The sequence below is a fragment of the Trypanosoma rangeli genome, assembly GCF_003719475.1.
Source record: "Trypanosoma rangeli strain AM80 chromosome Unknown Tra_15.4_contig_00076, whole genome shotgun sequence".
NCBI classification, from domain to species: Eukaryota; Euglenozoa; class Kinetoplastea; order Trypanosomatida; family Trypanosomatidae; genus Trypanosoma; species Trypanosoma rangeli.
In genome coordinates, this window is record NW_021705820.1 from 45,435 (window position 1) to 62,993 (window position 17,559).

At 48.8% G+C, this 17,559-nt stretch overlaps 8 protein-coding genes across 8 annotated transcripts, besides 14 other annotated features; all 8 read right to left on the reverse strand.

The window, feature by feature from the left end:
* Positions 1 to 34: a microsatellite.
* Positions 35 to 798: 764 nt separating this feature from the next.
* TraAM80_03081 (uncharacterized protein) lies at positions 799 to 3,831 on the reverse strand (the record flags this gene model as incomplete). The annotated part of the gene is made up of 1 exon (XM_029380061.1): positions 799 to 3,831. The coding sequence occupies one exon, from the start codon at positions 3,829 to 3,831 to the stop codon at positions 799 to 801; it is 3,033 nt and encodes a 1,010-aa protein (XP_029240115.1).
* Positions 3,832 to 3,865: 34 nt separating this feature from the next.
* Positions 3,866 to 3,891: a microsatellite.
* Positions 3,892 to 3,902: 11 nt separating this feature from the next.
* Positions 3,903 to 3,914: a sequence feature (A-rich).
* Positions 3,915 to 3,942: a microsatellite.
* A 94-nt stretch (positions 3,943 to 4,036) lies between these two features.
* TraAM80_03082 (putative DNA repair protein RAD2) lies at positions 4,037 to 6,304 on the reverse strand (the record flags this gene model as incomplete). Its single annotated transcript, XM_029380062.1, has 1 exon — positions 4,037 to 6,304. The coding sequence occupies one exon, from the start codon at positions 6,302 to 6,304 to the stop codon at positions 4,037 to 4,039; it is 2,268 nt and encodes a 755-aa protein (XP_029240116.1).
* A 401-nt stretch (positions 6,305 to 6,705) lies between these two features.
* Positions 6,706 to 7,617, reverse strand: TraAM80_03083 (methyltransferase like 6; the record flags this gene model as incomplete). Its single annotated transcript, XM_029380063.1, has 1 exon — positions 6,706 to 7,617. The coding sequence occupies one exon, from the start codon at positions 7,615 to 7,617 to the stop codon at positions 6,706 to 6,708; it is 912 nt and encodes a 303-aa protein (XP_029240117.1).
* A 173-nt stretch (positions 7,618 to 7,790) lies between these two features.
* Positions 7,791 to 7,835: a microsatellite.
* A 52-nt stretch (positions 7,836 to 7,887) lies between these two features.
* Positions 7,888 to 7,912: a microsatellite.
* Positions 7,913 to 7,964: 52 nt separating this feature from the next.
* On the reverse strand, positions 7,965 to 8,504 carry TraAM80_03084 (cyclophilin; the record flags this gene model as incomplete). The annotated part of the gene is made up of 1 exon (XM_029380064.1): positions 7,965 to 8,504. One exon carries the CDS (start codon positions 8,502 to 8,504, stop codon positions 7,965 to 7,967), a length of 540 nt encoding a protein of 179 aa, XP_029240118.1.
* A 204-nt stretch (positions 8,505 to 8,708) lies between these two features.
* Positions 8,709 to 8,741: a sequence feature (A-rich).
* Positions 8,742 to 8,795: 54 nt separating this feature from the next.
* Positions 8,796 to 8,851: a sequence feature (A-rich).
* A 357-nt stretch (positions 8,852 to 9,208) lies between these two features.
* Positions 9,209 to 9,245: a microsatellite.
* A 750-nt stretch (positions 9,246 to 9,995) lies between these two features.
* Positions 9,996 to 10,030: a microsatellite.
* A 36-nt stretch (positions 10,031 to 10,066) lies between these two features.
* TraAM80_03085 (iron-sulfur cluster assembly protein) lies at positions 10,067 to 10,564 on the reverse strand (the record flags this gene model as incomplete). Its single annotated transcript, XM_029380065.1, has 1 exon — positions 10,067 to 10,564. One exon carries the CDS (start codon positions 10,562 to 10,564, stop codon positions 10,067 to 10,069), a length of 498 nt encoding a protein of 165 aa, XP_029240119.1.
* A 362-nt stretch (positions 10,565 to 10,926) lies between these two features.
* TraAM80_03086 (uncharacterized protein) lies at positions 10,927 to 11,487 on the reverse strand (the record flags this gene model as incomplete). Its single annotated transcript, XM_029380066.1, has 1 exon — positions 10,927 to 11,487. One exon carries the CDS (start codon positions 11,485 to 11,487, stop codon positions 10,927 to 10,929), a length of 561 nt encoding a protein of 186 aa, XP_029240120.1.
* Positions 11,488 to 11,973: 486 nt separating this feature from the next.
* Positions 11,974 to 12,010: a sequence feature (A-rich).
* Positions 12,011 to 12,122: 112 nt separating this feature from the next.
* Positions 12,123 to 12,153: a microsatellite.
* A 133-nt stretch (positions 12,154 to 12,286) lies between these two features.
* TraAM80_03087 (uncharacterized protein) lies at positions 12,287 to 14,914 on the reverse strand (the record flags this gene model as incomplete). Its single annotated transcript, XM_029380067.1, has 1 exon — positions 12,287 to 14,914. One exon carries the CDS (start codon positions 14,912 to 14,914, stop codon positions 12,287 to 12,289), a length of 2,628 nt encoding a protein of 875 aa, XP_029240121.1.
* A 67-nt stretch (positions 14,915 to 14,981) lies between these two features.
* Positions 14,982 to 15,045: a sequence feature (A-rich).
* Positions 15,046 to 15,169: 124 nt separating this feature from the next.
* Positions 15,170 to 15,202: a sequence feature (A-rich).
* Positions 15,203 to 15,236: 34 nt separating this feature from the next.
* On the reverse strand, positions 15,237 to 16,196 carry TraAM80_03088 (uncharacterized protein; the record flags this gene model as incomplete). The annotated part of the gene is made up of 1 exon (XM_029380068.1): positions 15,237 to 16,196. One exon carries the CDS (start codon positions 16,194 to 16,196, stop codon positions 15,237 to 15,239), a length of 960 nt encoding a protein of 319 aa, XP_029240122.1.
* Between the last annotated feature and the right edge of the window lie 1,363 nt (positions 16,197 to 17,559).

The following is a 17,559-nucleotide window of genomic DNA, read 5'->3' on the forward strand; positions in this document are numbered from 1 at the left end:
AAAAAAAAAAAAAAAAAAAGAAAAAAAAAACAAAGCACATAGAAAACATACATGCTGTGTATATTATTGACTTTGTTTATTTGTTCTTTTTTTTCCCCCCCACCTCCATCCCTTTGCAGTTGACGGAGTTGGGGGTTAGCGAAGGGAAGCGGAAGTGCGGCCGCTGAATCCCTCCAATGCATTGCTAAAAACGGTTGAGCAAACACACGTGTGCATAAACAGAAGGGGAAAACAATTGGGTCCGTAGAAACAGTGTTTGACGTTTCTCGTCATGTCCTTCCTTCCCACACAAACCATTACAAAAAATCGGGATCCCAATTGCTCCATGTGTTCCGTTTCCTCCGCCCCATACTACCTCCTCTCCCGCTCCGTCATTTTATTTACTGGGTGCTACTTCTCTATTCCCAGACGCATGCGCTCTACCTCCACGCACAGATCGGCACACAAACACACACACCCGAACAGTCACGCATCTTCCCGCCAGACAACGCATCCACCAAAATCTCGATGCATCCATTTATTACATTTTACCTTGGTACGTCATCTGAACAGGAACGCCACAAAACATTAAAAAAAAAAGAGTTATACATGACAATGAAAGACGCGGAGGTGGGAAAATGTGAGGCGCAGAAGAGGTGAAAGAGAGAGAGGCATGTGCAAAGACACCAATGCAAGCTACCTCCACACAGGACCTCTCTGCAGCCCACTCATACCAACCCTTATCGCCTGGGCGCAACAACTTCCATGAATCAAAACCATCTTTCCTTACTCCCTCGCCTCCTCGTCATGAGTGCCTCATTACATTGTTTTCCGCGAGTGCTCCAGCATTTCCTCAAGGCTCATTAACAACAGCTTTGTCTCATCCGCAAACATCTGCATACTCAACGTGAGTGAGTGAAATCCTTCCGCGTCTTCTCCTGTGAGAGGCATAGAAAAGCTCTCAGAAAGACTCACCGCCTCCGCCACCGAGGGTGCACTTTCTTGTAGATTAGGCTTTGTACCCTTGCGAAGAAGCGTAAGTACAGACCCTGCATCATCTGACCACCCCATGCCGTCTGTGCCCAACGTAATTGGCTTGGTCTTTTTCTGCAACTTCGACACGCCCTTTGCTCCCCCTGCAGCGTTTTGATCCGGCTCCTTCCGCCGACGCCCATGTTTCTCCACTGAATGGCAAATCACAGACAGCATCATTTGATTCTTGCGAAGATGCAGTTCCTCTGTGGCCTGAATAAGTTCCAGCACAACATGAGTAAGCTCCATTTCCAACGCAGTCGCAGGATTGCGCAGTGTGTAACAAAGCAAGCCTATAAACCGCTGGAATGCGCAACACGCATCCCAGCCAATTGGTTGCAAGCTCTTGAGTATATGTCTTGTATCAGGAGTGTAATACACTTGACCTCGCAAAACGTTCCAACTGCACCACATGGTCTTCAATAAGCTCATCATGCGATGAAGATGATAGGACGTTTTCTCGCAGGATTTTGCAGGATAATCCGCATCTACTAGTCCACGTTCCTCACGTGCAAATCCCATAAAGGGGTATGTCGCCTTAAGGCGCTCCTCAATCTCTTCCAGAAGAAGGTTAATATTCAGCATGGGTCGATCTGTACGCACAACTAGACGTGTGCTTGTATTTGTCAGAACCACTTCTTCAGACACGTTTGTTCCACTGTTAGGGCTGTCGCAAGCACCGGAGTCTTGAATAGGAAGCGTTCTAGAACGCACTCCCCCAATTGAAGGAGGTTCTGAAAACATGTCACAAAGCGCCTTAAATACTTCACCTAGCCTCAATAAGACGTTGATGCGTTTCTTGCGAAGTATAAGACCAGGGCTCAGCGGAAACACAAGAACGCTGATAAATACATAGATAAGCATACCAAATGTAATTTGATTCATGCGTGCCACGGTGTCTTCAGTAGTCACATGACTCACAGTGTTTAGTGGAATTAAAACGAACATCGCAAACACTGCCATAATACCGTATTGTTTATCGCTGCGGAAAAAAGTGCCAACAAACATGAGCACGCATAGGGAAGCCACTTTTTCAGTGGATGTTGTAGAATATGACCCCGCAAAAAAGCCCAACACGGTGCCCAGAATACATGCAGTAAGACGCACAATGGAAGCCTGCAGGGCTTCAACGGGGTTGGCCCCAGAGACAAAGGCGATGATATTTGGCCCCGAGATGGACTGTCTGTCAATGTTAATGAGAAAAGAAAATCCAACGGTTAATATCATGGCTGCGCTCACCTTTGCGGCCTCTATCAAACGTTGAAGCTCCCTACGACGCCACTGCGTCACAAGTCTCCGGAAAAAAGAAAAATTTTCATTGATAGGCTCCCACACAGTTTTATGCATAACTCTCGTGATGGAATGCATTATACAACTTTTTCTGTGGTGCACCTGGGAGTCAAACTGGAGCAGGGTGTCTCGGAAGTTGATGATGGAGAAGATGAAAAATGTCATCAATGGTACAAAATCCTCCAAGGTGTCGGGTTTATTCTCATAAAAGAGTGCTCGGCGGGCGTTGTCAAACTCAACCTGGAGTGTTAAAGTGGCCTCATTCAGTTGCAAAAAAAGACTGTGAAGCTGTTTTATCTTCCCAAAGGTGTTGGCAGAGGCAAGCTCATTCGTAAGGTTATCGAGCGAGGTTGTGAAGCTCAGGATATGTGAATGCATGCAATCCCCAAAGGCGATTGACCTCGCGGAGTCATCAACCACCCACGGCTTAGACTCCACAATGTCAAGGACCCGTGACAAAATCCCCAGGTTGGAACCAAGTCTTGCAAAAAGTTTTGCTTTGGTTTCTCGTACATCCCACGCCTCAAACCCCTCAAAAATAAATTCGTAAAACGAGTTCTCCTGCGCTGCATAAAATTCATCAAACTGAGTATCGATTGCTGCCTTTACTATACGAACCTTAGTCATTGCCATATTTCGTTTAACATTAGATTCCGACCAAAAGCAGGACGACATGCCAGTCAACGCTGTTCCAATGTTTTGTGCAATATGAGAAAGGGCAGACTGAGCCTTTCTGTTGCAAAAAACTGGGTAAGGCAAAAAAGTTGCAAGAAGGCAAAGACCTGTGCCAATGCACCAATCTGTCATAACTTGTGAAGGGTACAAAATACCTCTCTTTGGATCGATAAGGATGCCCATCATGCAGCCGTTAAACAGCAGGAGACAAATACGTCGAACCATGTTTTCAGTGAGTGTCGCCATCACAAAGAGAAGCAAGGTGTAGAAGAAACACCACCCCACAGTGGAATTACCGAGTTGAAAAGCTGCCCCAATAGTGGCGAGTGGAAGCCAAATACAACCGGCACGAATCCAAGTGATGAGGTATGCAACCCCTTCACCTACCGTGATCTTGGAGGCCAGCACCGCTGCAGAAAGAGAGTACGTCGTCGACACAAACGGTAAGTTGGGTAGCTCTGCCGCAATGAGTGAGGCGGGGAGTAGCACAGCAAGGAGCGTGATGCGTAGCGCAAACTCCGCGTGCCTCCATAATTTTCTGGAACGCAACCAATCAAAAGTATCACAACGGCCCGATCCGGTTGGTTTGCGTAGATCCCAGGGAACGTTCAGAAAACCTTCACTGCAGCGCTGATCAAGTGGATACCGTGGCACATACGGCGGAAGACCAAAGCTAACGTTACCCTTGGAGCAATTGCCCTTGTTTGCGTTAAATTCCAAAACAGGCATCTCGTCCTCAGATGAGTGAAGGGCTCTATGTATCGCCGCGGCGTCCTCATTGCCTTCTCTGCTGCCGGCATGTTGGCCTATGGGATGAAATCCCGGCATTGGTGCTTCGTCGCGTTTTCCTTCCATAAAGGAAAATCAACAAGTCTTTGTGTGGTCTCCAATTATTATTATTATTAATCTTATATTCTCTTCAGTACAAAAAAAATAAAATAAATATATATATATATATATATAATAAAAGAAGGTAGGGCGCCGTGAGGCCCAACACACACCCACAACATGCGTACGCTCAACTACAAATCTCCCCTCTCAGCGACGTCAATAAAGGATGTCAGCCGTCCAAAATAACCCCGCCTCGCCTGACAACCCGCAAGGCAGAGAGCGCTGCTGCAAACCGGGGTGGCTGTTTCCTGTAAATCACCTTCTTTATCTGTGACGACATTGCAAAATCAGTAAGACGCAACTGCTGTCTTTGGTGTACATCTTGACGCTGCAATTCTCTTGCCGTGAATTCTTTTTGAGCCAACTCCAGTCTTTGCTGGCAAGTGATACTGCCAAGTAAACCGTGCATGCCGGCAAAGGTTCGCAGACGCTTCCAATCTGGAGATGCCGCTGCAAATGACCTTAGATCCGTCTCCACTGTGGCGTTGAAAAAGGCATCTACAACGTCGGCCTTCGGGAATTCCATAGTCACCCGCAACGAGGCCCACTTCCTCCAGTTTAAGTAGTATTGCAAGAGAGTGCTTTCGTCATCCCACACAAAACAACGCTGCACCACGGCATTCCTCCACTGCGTCAACATTTCCAACACATGCAAGGGGCCTTGATCACTTTCTTGGCGCCAAAAGGCAGTAATTATTTGTAGCGCCTCCAACAAAGAGACTCCGTCTACACCCTCCGCGTAGTCGCATCCAAGCAAAAGTGCGAGCGCGACCAAGACGTCCTTGTCCACGCCACACGTCGCCAAATCGCACTGGCGATAAGCCACCACATAACGGTCCTTCGCGAAAAATCCCCGCAGCACAACAGCTGCGCCATGAACAATGACATCACTATCCTCTGAGAACACCGCATCCACAAGCCGATGTTGACTCAAGAAGGCACACTGTGCATCTGCCTCATGAGGACTAATTACAAATGGAATCCCACAGCACTCCAGTAACTCCACAATTTCCAACAACTCAAACGGTATAACTTGTTTTACGTTCGTATTCGACTTTATTACCGTCGACCCTGCTGCTGCCATTGATGATGCTGTGGATGGCTTTGGATTCGACGCCGGCACGTGGGACGGGTAGGAAAACGATGACGCCACCACTGACGTTGTGGCACCCAGTGCACCTTCAAGCTCCTTTGTTACTAGGGTAGAAGTCTCCTCACTAGTTTGCCACTCAACAGGGTGAAGAGAAACGGGTGTAAACTGCCCACTCCCTTCTTCAGATACCTCACGTTGTATATTCGTGGTTTCGGAGCCCTTTTGGCAATTGAGTTGGGTGCCAGGATTCCACAGCAGGGCTGAGTCATCTGGAGCACTGCTACTTGTGCTTCTAGCGCGAATGCAACCTCCCTTGCCGCAAGAAGAGAGGATACCGTCATCGCTACCCATCATCGTCTTTTCCGACCACGTGTCGCAAGAATCTTCATGCAGAGACTGACTCATTACTTCCTCCATCTCGTGAAGGCGAGACACAAACGTGCCTTTATCGCCTTCTACAACTACAACAGAATCCCCGTCACCCGTGCCAGTAGATACTGTTTCCCAGTCATTATTACCAGTTGTTTCATCGTCAGAGATCACCACCGAGGGTGGTCTCCTCGTTGGGAAAGAAAGGCTCATGTGTTGTGAGGGTTTTTTATCATTCTCAAGCTGTGCATCGGGCACCATGAATTCATCTATTTTTCCTTCCAGCACCCGTCGAGGTCCCATAAAGAGGGAGGTGCTAGAGTACAAAAGCGTGTTGGCCTCAATGCACATTTCACCGCGCCTCTTTTCCTCCATCCACTCTTCCGCTTCGTTTAAGAAATTTTTCGTCAGAGTTCTAGAAACAACATCAGGTTCGAGCACAACTTCACGCGGTCTCTTATGCATCAACCTTCGCGGAAGAGCACCACAACCTTCTGTCGCGGTGACAGGTAATCTCCTTGAGGATAAATATCGCACCATTGGAGCGTCCCTCCTCTTACTTGAGCTTAAGTGATCCCCGCTTTTCTTCACTGGACTCTGCCGATCCAACGCCTGCACATCCAAAACGCCTGAAGCTAACTGAGCCTTGACAATCTGTTTAGCACGACGCGTGAGAGCCGCGCGTTCCAGCGCCGCACGACGCTCTGCTCGCCGTCGCCTCTCCATTGACTTCAAAGGTGCGGCGGAACCGTCAAATACAAAGACAGGTTCAATACCGTAAAAGAGGAGTTTAAGGATGCGCAAGAAAAATCCCTCAAGAATACGCTGCTCAACATTTTCACCGGCTGCGCATTGTGCTCGAAATTGACTCATCCAAATACTCGCGTCAATTGCAACCCGCTTGCCACGCCAATCATCCGGTCGCGTCACTTCCCCAAAAGTGTCAAGGAGGCGCCATAGCCCATGTACTCCCATTTCGCTCCGCGATGGGGACCGCCACGCTTATCCCCTTTTGATTTCTTCGCACCTTTACTGTTGTTTTTGTTATTGTGGCCCTTGTCTTTTTGTCCCTTTCACCGTTTTTGCTTTTTTTTCACTCACTCGCTTCCGTTTGACACACATCACGGCATTAATGCTCAGGGCAAATGTATACATATGGGGAAGAAAAAAAAGGAAACAGGATGCGGTAAGCGAAGAGAAACAATTTAACTACACCTCCCTCACCATGTAGTGAATGCCAACCAAAACTAAGCAAAGCAAAAAGACACAGACGCACACTCCGTGGGAGAACAAAGGAGTGCACGAGGCCCTGAAACCCAATATTCAATTAAACACATTCGCTTACTCGAGTTGAGGTAAAAAATTTCTTACCCACATCACCGGCTCAGTTGCTCTTTTCCCTTCCCTGACTTACGAAATCGGCCCTGAAGAAATTTTCGATGCATATTGGTTCTCTGCTTCCTGTTAACAACCTCTCGCTCAACCACTACGAGCTCCAACTTCTCAAAGCCGGACTCCTGAAATAAATGTTGCACCTCCGCAAGGGAAAAGAAGTGGCTCAAAGTTCCGTTGCTGCGCGTAAAGGTGTTTTCTTCCAACTGACGCCGGGGGTCAAACCGTTTCTCTGCGTGGTCCTCGATGCAATAGTCGCGAAAGAAAAAGATACTCCCCTCGGCCATGCAGAGTGCCACACGCCGCAGCACAAGTAGGTGTTTCTCCACCGGAATTGAGCACAACACAAAAATCATCGTCACAAAATCGACTGAGCCCGCAGCGAGGGCAAACGGGCATCCAGAAGACGATGCTGCAACGAGGATATCCTCCTCAACTGGATCCATAACACGCACGGCAAGTTTCTCCTGGCAACACTCGGGGAGAGATTTTCGTTTCTTCTGCAGTAATTCAATTGCCACAGCGGAGATATCAAACCCAACAAGACGCCATCCACTGATGTCACCATATTCCTCGAGAATCGGGAGGATGGCGTTGCCCACGCCACAGCCTACCTCCATCCAAACAAGATCTACTGCTAGCGAAGGAGACTCTTCTTTGAGGCGCCTAAGGGCCTCACGGAGCTCGTGAAATTCACGTATTATGTAATGACGATCGCGGTAACCCTTCACTGTATTGTTGCGGTAATAGATATCCCAGTGTTCCCTGTGTGTCGTTTTGCAATACTGTGCACGCGCCAGTTGGCGGCCTGTGTAGGGGCGGTAGTCAGCAACAAACGGAGGGTCCCGTGGGCGCTCGCGCTTTGTTCCAGCACTCTTCATCCCATCAACGGGCATATCCAGACTTTTTTGTTGTTGTTGCTCTTGTTCACTTTCTTTGGGTCAATGGGCCTGCAGTAAACAGAAAAAGGAGGAGAGCAGGCGCTAGTTCCTTGTCGTTGTGATGGACTGTTTCGTCCCACTTCCCCCCTCTCTATCTTTTTTTTTTCTTTGCTTTGGCCGCCCTCTTCCTCCTTCTCCTCTGTTGATACGGCCGCTGCCGCTGCTGCTGGTGCAGATGTGTGTCTCAGCACACGAGCCCATATTTTATTTGCGGCGCATGCAGACACAAAAGCAATAACAACAACAACAAGCACACCCGCCTCCACACATTGCTAGGGGACATCGTACAGCAGTCGTTTTGGCTAAACGTCTAGTTTAATGTGACCTTCTGCAAAGGGATTGTACAACACGGTTGCCCCAAGAATCCTGGCCTCCTTGTCAAGCACGTTGTACTTGTCATCTACCGGCAGCCCCTCCAACTTTTTGAGCGTTCGCTCACTCTCACCATCGTTCCAAGCCAAGTCCACACATCCAAACGCAGTGTGTTTCGTGTCAAGAGCCGGGGCGGCTTGAAACATAATGAAGAACTGAGACGCATTTGTGTTTGGCTTGTTGCCCTTGTGGGCCATGGACACAACCCCGCGGCTGTCATGATGAACAGTTCCAAGCCCTTCATCGTCAAAATACCGCTGCTCTGGCGCAAAAACCGACTCGCCGCCCTTCCCCGTTCCGGTGGGATCGCCTGTCAAGACAAAGGCATTCGCAACACACCGGTGGAAATGGCAGCCGTCATAGTAAGATGAGGCACAAAGCGCAAGGAAGTTAAAACACGCCTTGGGGCAGTCCGTGCAGCGGAGATGAATGAGCAAACTGCCCTTCGTTGTGGAGAGAACAACAGACATGACGCGCTCGCACACAACACAACGCAATGAGGGGAGAAACTCAAGGAGTGCAGGAACTATCTCCACCTGCGACGCTAATGCAACGCGGGGTCCCAACTTTGTTGTTGTTGACTGTTTTCTTCGTTTACCTCCGTGCTCCTTCGCGTCCCTTCTCGATGGGAGTGGGGGGCACCGATGCCTAAGTAGAAATACACACAACACCGTAATGAAAAAGGAAGAGAAAGAAAGAAGAAGAAAAACACCGCAGCGAGATACAATTCAAGATCTGCCGTCGCCAAACATGAGCAACAGAAAAGAACCAAATGAAAAGATAATAAATCTTAACCAAAAAGGAAAAAGAAAATAGAGGGAACGGGGGAAGCAAAGGAGGCCAAGTGAAGTGAAAAGACAGCGTCGGTAAGGTTAAACTTAGTTACACTTATCGGCGTTTCACACAATAAAAAGATGTCGGAGACTCAATCCCTCATTATTATAATTACGATTACTCTATCTTCCTACTCCGCCTTTTTAGGGGATTTAGCCGCACCTCCTTTTAGTATGTCGTCGCTGGTCTCGTTCACCCCCACGTTCGCTCCTCCACTTGAGCCACATACATAAAAGTCCCTGCCCGCTGGTGCATGCACGTGTGTCCACGCCACGCCTCACCCTTGTCAGCCCTCAACGACAACAAATATCCAAAGAAGAAAACAGACGTATCTCATTCGTATATATATAGATATATATATAGATATATATATATATCATTTCCCCGCTTGCAACAATTCCCCCATCGCACACAGATCCAAATACACACTCAAATAAACGCCATACATGCGGAAAGGACTCAACCAATAAAACACCATAGAAGCGGAAGCCAGAAAGCAAACAACCCAAATAGAAAGGCGCTTCATCCATGAAGAAAACGTGCGTGTGAGTGTGAAAGCAAAAAAAAAAAGTGTGTGTAAAAAAAAACAAGCCATACTAAGGCGGAGTGAGTGATCAAACACACATATACACCACCTACTCTTACATCTATCTTCCTCATCTATGACAACATACACTTCAAGCAAGAGAAGTGTATAGCGTTTTTTTTTCTTTACACGACGTTTCTTCCCCTCCCACTGCACCGCCGTCTGTTCCCTCATTCCTCCTTTACCTGTTTATTTGAGCTTCCACTTGAACACGCAAGCAAAAAGACGAAGGACATTTTATTTAATTTTTTGTTTTACCTGGGTACGTGTGCATACATCATTGCCAGTATGACCGTCAGTAGCAGCGGAAGAGGAAAGCAATGGTGAGGCTGATGGGTAAGTAAACGCTTGAAGATGTTGGTGTTTGCAGAAATATATTTATAGATGGACATGCACATGTAAAAATGCCAATATATAGCAGTCCTGAAAACAATTTATTAACCAAGTAGTGAATTGCATCAGATACTTAGCCGGGCAATAAAACTGACGGCACGACACTGATAGGTGAGAGAGCCAGCAACCAAGTACATTACAAAGCCAATCTCTCTCTACTCTTCTTTTCCCTTTCAATCTCTTGATTACCTGCATGTGAAGCACTGGTCAGGAATGACTTCAGTTTGGGGGGGTCGAGGCATCCTTCGTTTGCTTCTTTTGTACCTTTGACTTAAGCGAGGGGTTTTTCGACAAATAGTTCTCCACCGCCGCCTGAATGGTCTCCTGTGCCAGCATGGAGCAGTGCAGCTTAACGGGGGGAAGCGAAAGTTCTTGTGCTATTTGTCTGTTAGTCAGCTCCAGTGCCTCCGATAACGTTTTCCCCCTAATCGCTTGGGACGCGTAGGAGGATGCGGCAATCGCACTCCCACAGCCAAATGCCTTGAACTTAACATCCTCAATGATTCCTGTGTCAGGGTTTACTTTCACCTGCATCTGCGTCATGTCACCGCATTCGGGTGCACCGCGAAGTCCTGTGCCCACGTTTGGGTCCGCCTTGTCAAGTTTTCCCACGTTGCGCGGGTGGTTGTAGTGGTCCTCCACCTGCGCGCTATACAGCGTGCGCAGGGACGCCACCGCCGCATTCAAGGCAAGCGGGGTACACGTGAGGCGACGCATGCCTGCTCCCTTTACGCTCTCTCGTGCGTATTCCTTCCCTATCTCTTGTTTTTCCTTCACCTACGTTCCTCCTCCGGCTTCACGCTTGAACCCAAATAACCACCACAAATACTCTCTGCTTTACTTCGTTTCCCCTTTTAAGACCCCCTCTGCGGAGAGGGTAACGAAGCCCAGATGAGAGTAGAAAATACGACAGGGGAAAATGAGACGCGTAAAAAATGGGAAGGAAACAAAATAAATTAAACTGAAGAACCGCCACGGCGCGTGTAGTACACTGTGTGGGGATACGGGAATAGCAATGCTAAGAAAAAAAAACGCATATAACAGCCGCATCACCGTGTTATGGCTGGTGATGCAACAACTCAGTTTAACTCCAAGATGCGAGGCGGCGGTCGCCGCCTTTGCGCGTCACCCTCATCCTCTGAAGAGCTCGTGTCATTTTCCAGCTCGTAGGCATCAAACACTGCGATGGACGCATCAGATTCCACACTGTCCATCTCTTCACCCTCCACGGCGACCTGAGGGTGTGGTGTAGCAATCACAGAGGCAGTCGGTGCGCTGCCATTCGTTGAGAGGGCCCCCAAAAGGTTCAACATCGCCTGAGCCTCACGCACTCGCTGCCGGTCAAATGTCGCCTGATTCTTTTCCGTTGGCAGCAACAAACCATCAACCGTTGTACCGTCATTAGCAGGCTCGCGTGGTTCCAAGACACCCGCCACAACGCTGAGCTGTACTTCCGGTGCCCCAGCATCGCCATCCTCGTGTGACGTCTCCATCACGACAGGGGGAGCATCTGCTGCACGACTCAAAAACGCCTCCACATCCCGTGTGAGCTTTGCGAGTGTGTTTTCCCCAACGTCAATGCCTCCACTCTTCTTGTCTTGTCGCAAAAGGCTTGCCACATGATACGCGGACGTTGACATGGAGAAACACAATTAGCAACCCTTTGATGTTGCTTTTTGTTCAGGCAAGCAGCAAACCCATGCAAGTGGAATAGGTAACTATACAGCAGAAAATACAGCCAAGAAAACATAGACACACTCGTGCCATCTACTACAGAGATATGTACTTTTATAATGCACACATGTACACACGTATGCATGACACACAAGAGCATAGCTGTTAGCAAGACTCTCACGAATTAAAAAGGTTTGCATCCCACACGGTGTCACTTCAGTTCCTAGTCTCTTTCTTCTTCCGCTGGAACCCTGTTAATAATGCATAGGCATGGAGGCACGTCTCTGTAGCCACTGCATGCGACGCCCTAAATCTTTTTTCTCATCAGCTATCCATTGGGCACCACAGCACGAACCACACATTCACGGAACACAGAAATAAAACACGCGAACAGCGAGGTCTATCGCAGTGGAAACAAAACAAAAAAAAAAAGTTACCGGCAGTCATCATGTAAAAACAAAAACAAAAAAAGAAACGGAAAAAAAAACATCCGGTTATAAAGCAAATAAGAAAAAGTGAGGTAAACATGCGCCGAGAAGCATTTACAAGTGAAGAACGAAGAACAAAGCAAGGAGAGGAAGAGTTAGGGCGGGGGAAAGGGCAACATCAACAACAACAAAACAAAAGAACAAAGAAATCACATCGCCTCCCCCATCCATCCCCCAATACAGCAGTACGAGGTGTAACACATGTCGCAGCACCCCATAAGCCGTCAATGAAACGTAATTGACAGTGGTCTCCATTTCCCCATCGTAGCTTCTAACTCTAGGCATATTTAAACAGAAACGCATTCCACGCCTCCACAAAATTATTGGCCCCAGCAGCTGTGGCAGCCTCCAAAACAAAGGCATGCGAACGAGACACAACGCAGACAAGTCTATCTAGCCCCACAGCTTGTAGTTCCAAAACATGCATCCATTCCTCCTCAGTCCCCAGCGAAACATGATCAATGTTTCCCAGTGCCATTGCCCGGCACCCTTCGCCATACACGCACATCACCTCCTCCAATGAAGCAAGTCCCCGCTGACGTATTGCGCACCGCGCCTCAAATTCCCGCGCAGGAATGCACACGATATATGCACCGTCTTCCGTCATACACACATAGTGTTCGGAACTACCGTGACCCTGGATTGGGTGCTTCTTGAATAATGTAGGCTCCATCAAGAAATGGGCAGTTGGTTGTGGAACTTCACTCTTCACCTTACGTCTCAATTTATTCCGCCTTGACGCCCTGCCGGAGTCTCGCGACAAAACACCCTGAAAAACCTCACGGCGTGAGCAAGGTGATGTCGACTCGCCCCTTAAAGCTCTTGCCCCGCCCCGTGAGGACAAGCAAGCAGCATTATAATAATTGTGCTCTTCCGAGCGTCGATAGGCTGGAGAAGGCATCGCTGCGTAAGATTTATGTGTGTACTCCTTCACCGTACGAGGACTGTTCCCTCGGTCCAGATGCATGTATGTAAGAGGCAGAGAAGGTCCCACAGGCCGTTGTTTCGTGGGGAATGCATCTCTTGCGCTGCAGCGAGTGGTCACATTTCGCGGCCAACCACTCTCCATGCTACTTGGCCGCCCCAATAAATCCCTAACAACAGACGTACTTTCTCGCGGTACCACCGCCACTGCGGCTTCAATAGGGCGATAATAACCATCTCTCTCCCACGATGGCAAACGTACGGAGGGAGTGTCAATCCCAGATGAGAGTACCACGGGAGAAGAATTCTCACGTGGAGCACTACGGGGCGAGACGTTAATAATTCGATCGAGGATTGGCTCTGCTAATGCCCTTTGTGAAACACTAGTTTTCGTCCGTTTACCATGATATGTGTATTCCCCACCCGGTCGGTCCAAAACGGATGCCTCTGGTAAACCTTGACAGTCTAATGGCAACCTTGCACTGCCAGGCAATCGCCAAGCGGGATGAGTAACAAGTTCATTCACTTGACAACTACGCGTGTCATCTACCAGCTCGTCCTTCCCTGACACCCCTCTTCTTCCCCCCTCCACCCCAATTTTGCCCCACATTGTCATGTCAGTGTCGGCATGTGTCAGATTCCCCTGGGACAATTGATAACTCTGAGATGCTCGCGTTGCTGCCTCTTGCCGAAATGAAGCTGGCTCCGCATGCCTAGGAGACAGCAATTCCGTGGACGATGGAGCAATAACCCCCCGTCTTACAGCGTTGCTCATTGAATCAGCGTCAACGTAGCGCTCACAAGGCGCAGAGTCACCGTGGATTAGCTCTTCAAGTCCATCTCGTGCTCCAACTTCGGAACGAATGGAGCACTCAGCCTTTACAGGTAAACGAGACTCAAATAACTCTCTCCCTGTCACACCAAACGATAATGACTCCCGCGGTGGCTCTGGTGAAGAGAGGTCCGTCGTATGTGGACTCTCTTGTTGCATGATGTCTCGATCTTTAGAAGTCAGGGAAACAGCGGGTTGGCGGAGCTCCACTCCACTCAAGAGAACCGCTGATGAAACATCACCGGTTGAACTACACTGCTTTAACTGACAAGTACAAGTACCCAAAGCAGAGAGATGTTCTTCTCCCTGAGGGACTTTTCCCCAAAAAGCAGCCTCCCCCTTTCGCATCTCCTGGAAGGCATCAACAGCCGATCCGATGCGGGTCACGTTTGGCTCTGTCATGCCACTCACCGCAGAAGTTTCAGTTAAACGCTTCTGGCAAGATGGCAAAAACGCATTATCCTCAGTCAGGTGTGGAAGCATGGTTCGTTCAGGTTCGCCATGATGAAGCGCAGACAATTGTGGTGAATGAGCAAAATAAAGGGACTTGGGCGCTGAGTGTAAGGTATGTGTGCTAGCATCATGTGGTTGCCGCACTGTAACCCCCCTGTCGGCGTCCGCGTTCTCAATGCACACCGTGTCATCCTTTAAAGGAACAGAGGCGCCGTCCCTAATCCCGTTCGTGACATTGCTTATATTATTTGTATCTTTGGTGTGAGGCACTCTTTGTGGCTCTCTCCGTGCGGACACTTCTGCAACGCCACTCCCCGCCGTGGAAATTGAATGCTCGTGTAGGGACTGCTTCTCTCCTCTCAACGGCGTTTTTTCCACCGACCCTGGACCACCTTTCTTTCCAGATAGAGCGAGATTGATGGCTCCAAACCACTGAAGACACGCCCGAGAGTCGGGGGCAATCAACGAAAGCTGCGCCGCGTCGCCAAGGTGCAGTTTTACGGTGCGTGGAGCCGTATGCATCACGGAGGTCACCGTGGAGAACTTGACGTAGTCCACTGGGGCGCAATCATGCAGCGTAAGGCCCACAATAAGTGTTGGTGAGAGCTCCGAGTAAAGAGTTGCACGAGTCGACGACGACGTCGTATCCTTCACCCACGTCAGGTTCCCGCTCATTGATGCGTGCTTCCAGTCCATGACACCCGTCGCGCGCTCCCTGTTGGTGTGTGTGGTGATGAAGTTTTTCCATTGTGTAAAACGCGGCAAAAAACAACAACAAACACCATAACAACAAAGTAAAAAAAAAAAAAGAATAACGAATTAATAATTTTTGTTTAGCACGCCCATCACGGTCATTTGTCAGTAAATACATCTCAGCGTGTTTTTTTTGTTTTCACTTTTTGCAGCTGCAATAAAATGCACACTTGCTGGCTTGGGGCATCGGCATGTGAGAAGAAAGGAAAAAAAAAAAACAATACAAAAAAATCCCCATGACAGTCAGTGATATTATGGCTACTCACTAAGGGTGGATAAATGTCATCCGAAATCCACCGCGTTTATTGAGCTTTGCCGTAAAGATGACTTTTTCTCCTTCCGCCCACTGCCGCTTCTGGAGCCACGGCACGCCGACGTACACCCGTTGGTTGGGATGCTCCGTACCTGAGGGCTGGATAAAAGCGTGGCGGCTTGTCACCATACACACAACCCCCTCCGCATAGTTCATTGACTCCGGAACGTCATCGTGACAAAGGGGACACCGCGCCTCCAAGTGCACGAGACCACACGAGACACATTTAGCTGGAAGGAATGCGCAGGCCTCAGACGCCTCCTCAACAGCGCTCTCCACAGCAGCATGCTGGACGCCCCAGAAGATACAAAATGCCTCAAGTTCAGCGTTCACTCGCTGGCATCGAGGACACTCCCACGCCTCTGTCGGGCACTTTTCCTGTACGTAAGGACGCAAGGCCAGACATTGTTGGCACACGTAGCTACAAGCATCCGCGTTACTGTTTTCAGCTCCACATTCCTCACATATCCATGGCTCTTTGTGATGCGGGCATAACTCCTTCGGGTGCGTCCCAAGACAGTATCGACACTGTCCATCCAAAAAGTGTAGTGTTTCAAGCAGCCCACATTTGGTGTCGATGTACTCCAAGAGTTGTTTTGTCAACACAATGACTCGACGTGCCACTGCATCGTAGGCAATAAACTTATACAGACGGATTTGTAGACGTCTGAGCTCTACGTCTATCATCACACGGGTTTCCTCAATAACCCTGAGCTCTATCTGTGTCTGAAAGGAGTACAGTAAGTCTTGAAGCAAAGTTGTCCAACTCTCGCATACACCGTCCCGTTCCATCAACTGCCCAAGTCGCTTCAGAGTCTCAAGCATTACAGTAACACTCCAACCTTCCTTTTGTACTGGTGGCAGTAAGCTGGTACAGTACATGCATATGGCTTCAATACGCAACGGCTCCATATCTTTACTACACCCTTCGCAGTGGCGAGAGTCAACATGTATGCAATCAGCATCAAACGCATCTTCACCATAGGTGCAACAGTTACGTGACGCAGTGCCGTCCACAGCAATGACATCACAATGTAAACAACGAAAGGCCACGTAAGTATAATCTTTCGTCACCGTTCCAACTCCTCCTCCCTCACCCAATGTGCCTCGCTGCAGGGGTCCATCACACTGAAGGCATCGTAATGCAAAAGGATTGACGAACGGAAGCCGACAAGCAGGGTAAGAAAGAGAATCACAATCACAACTCTTCCGCACAACCGAAAATGGCAAACACTCCACATGCGGGCCATCAGGACATGCACGGTCCAACGAGCTCTGCAGCTCTCCACATCCCTCGCAATGCCAAACAACAGAATTTTTTGGCAGCCCATGCTTCGCAAAACCAACCGCAGCATCGACAATATTACAACACTCCCCTCAATCTATTTTTTACATCTAACTCCTTGTTACGTGGGCAAGAGCAATGCTTCTTCTCCACACCTTCCAAAGACTTCTTCACCTTTGCAACAGGGCAGGAGGATGCCTTGCAGCGGAAACAAAAAAATATCTGACGGGCGGGGTTGCTTGCGCCACAGTCGTCGCAGTTCCAGGAGTGTCGCACAAAAGCTGCGGCAATGACATCCTCACGAATTTCCTCACCACATAACTGACAACATCTCCAGCGCTCGTCCTGCGCATTTCCACAGCCAGCGCATACAACGAAGCTGTTTCGGAGAGCGGAGCAAAGACAGTAATTAAATCCATCGCTGTTTAATCGACCACATGAGGCACATTTCCACAACTTGTAAAGCTGGGGCCAGCAACGCGTATCGCTTCAAAATTGGATCTGCGTCACAGCGCCAGACCATCGACATATGCTCTACTGTTTCTTTCCTACCCTGGTCGCGGGCTAAGCAGAGGCACAGCGTTGCTAATGGAAACAGGAATGCCACAATTCGCAAGAAAGTTGCACCGAATTGAGGCAGTTACCAAGTTGTTCTGTTCCATCGTGTGGTATACTTCGTAAAGCAAAAACACGGGCGCGTGCTTTAAAAAAGGCATGACTTGAATGTACAATTCGCAATTTTCATCGTTCGCATTTGACAAAAGCCAACAAAATGGCGCCCTCGAACGACAATAGCCAAATGGTGTAGACACAACTTCACAACACTCACATTAACTTTCCTCCCACGCAAAATTGAAAGAACAACTGGGGAGGTGTGAATTGGAAGAGATGCTGCGAGAACGGTACGTAAACAGGTTTCATATGTCACATTATCACTATCCTTGATGGAGTCCAGCAAACCCATGAGTTCTGTCAAAACAGTTCCCTCAC